Genomic DNA, 1,597 nt, shown 5'->3' with positions numbered 1-1,597 from the left:
ATAAATGCTTTAAAATAATCAATTCTCAAATTTAAACAAAATTAGTGTTCTTTTTTAAAAATCAACTCAAAAGAATATTATTTATCTTTTTTTAAATTAGCTTTAATTTTTGCATAGCAACTGTATTAATTGAAAGAACTTTTTTAACTATAAATATCAATAAGAGTCGACTTCTAATTGCGTTGGGAAGTGAATTTTTAAATAATTATTTAGTAATATATATAAAAAGAGAGAAATTTTGATGGTAGTGTTAAGAGAAACATTATTTAATTTTTTAAAATATAAAACCTAAAACAATAGAATTTTAAATTATATATTATTATTTAAATTACTATTTTAGTATTGTAATTTATATATTAGATATTTTGAAGGCTAATCATATTTTACAATAATAAAATATAATCATAACAATAATCATGTTATATGTACATAAAAAATAATTATTTGTATAAAATATATATTAAAATATAAAATACACATTAAAAATAAGTTAAACAATACATGTATTTATACACAGATATATAATGGTTAATAGATAATTTAATATTTAATTTTTTATATACACATGTTATTTTTATTATAAAATTTATTATGATGTTATATAAATTTTGCCCCCACTACTAAAATTTTCTGGATCCGTCACTGCTTGATTCTATTTATTATCTTAAAAATACAAGAACCATAAAAAAGGTTTTCCTTATTAATGCTAATGATGGATTTTTTTTTGTCTTCTTCCCTTATCAGATCTCCAACTTTGTGATTGGACTGTATTTCCTAAGTGTTGTAAACAAGTTTGGAATCAGCAGTGTGTACTTGGGGTTCTCAACTGTGTGTATTCTTGCTGTATTGTACGTATCTGGTAATGTTGTGGAAACAAAGGGTCGTTCATTAGAAGAAATAGAACGTGCTCTTAGCCCTGCATCTTAATAACATCCTTATCAAATGCATATGCATTATCCTAAGTAGACTTTGACTTTAGATGCGGTTATTGTATCTATCTTATGTTGAGTTAACTTTGAAATATAATCTATAGTTATATATGGCATAATTCTGTATTTATTAATTATTATATGGAGCACAAATGATAGGAAAAAAGGCTAGCAATGCAAGTGTTATTTAAAAGTAGGTTTAATTATTCTGTCGATCCCTATAGTTTCACCGAATTTTTAATTAGGTTCCTATACTATATCAGATTTTGCAACTAAAATTCCTACTGTGACAAAAACATTGAAATTTTAACGAAATATTTTGTTAAACTATATAGACTATTCAGTCAAGTATTAGGCATATTCGTTTTATTTAACAGAATATTCTGTTAATTTCAGCGTTTTTGTCATGTTAAGAACTTAATTACAAAATTTGAAATGGTATAGGAACTCAATTGAAAAGGAAAAAAGTATAGGGACCTAATTAAAAATTCAGTAAAATTATAGGAACCGACAAAATAATTACACCTTAAAAGTATAATGCTAAAGAAATTTTTTTTTTTTGCTAACATTAGCTAATTTTTATAAAATTATTTGTTTATCTTAAATTCTAGACCTTAAATTATAAATCTTTAATCTTAAATCATAAATTATAAACCTAAATAGTAAAA

General features: G+C 23.0%; 1 protein-coding gene across 2 annotated transcripts in view; it reads left to right on the top strand.

Annotated features, from left to right (window-relative positions):
* Positions 1-1,066, top strand: part of LOC107635714 (plastidic glucose transporter 4) — a 10,099-nt gene extending 9,033 nt beyond the window's left edge. For both annotated transcript variants that reach the window (XM_016339269.2, XM_016339270.2), the window contains one exon: positions 745-1,066. In XM_016339269.2, coding sequence (XP_016194755.1) covers positions 745-927 — 183 coding nt within the window. In that variant the 3' untranslated portion in view covers positions 928-1,066. The remainder of the gene's footprint in view (positions 1-744) is intronic.

The sequence above is a fragment of the Arachis ipaensis genome, chromosome B04, assembly GCF_000816755.2.
Source record: "Arachis ipaensis cultivar K30076 chromosome B04, Araip1.1, whole genome shotgun sequence".
In the NCBI taxonomy this organism is placed as follows: domain Eukaryota; kingdom Viridiplantae; phylum Streptophyta; class Magnoliopsida; order Fabales; family Fabaceae; genus Arachis; species Arachis ipaensis.
This window is presented reverse-complemented; position numbering and strand designations above follow the sequence as displayed.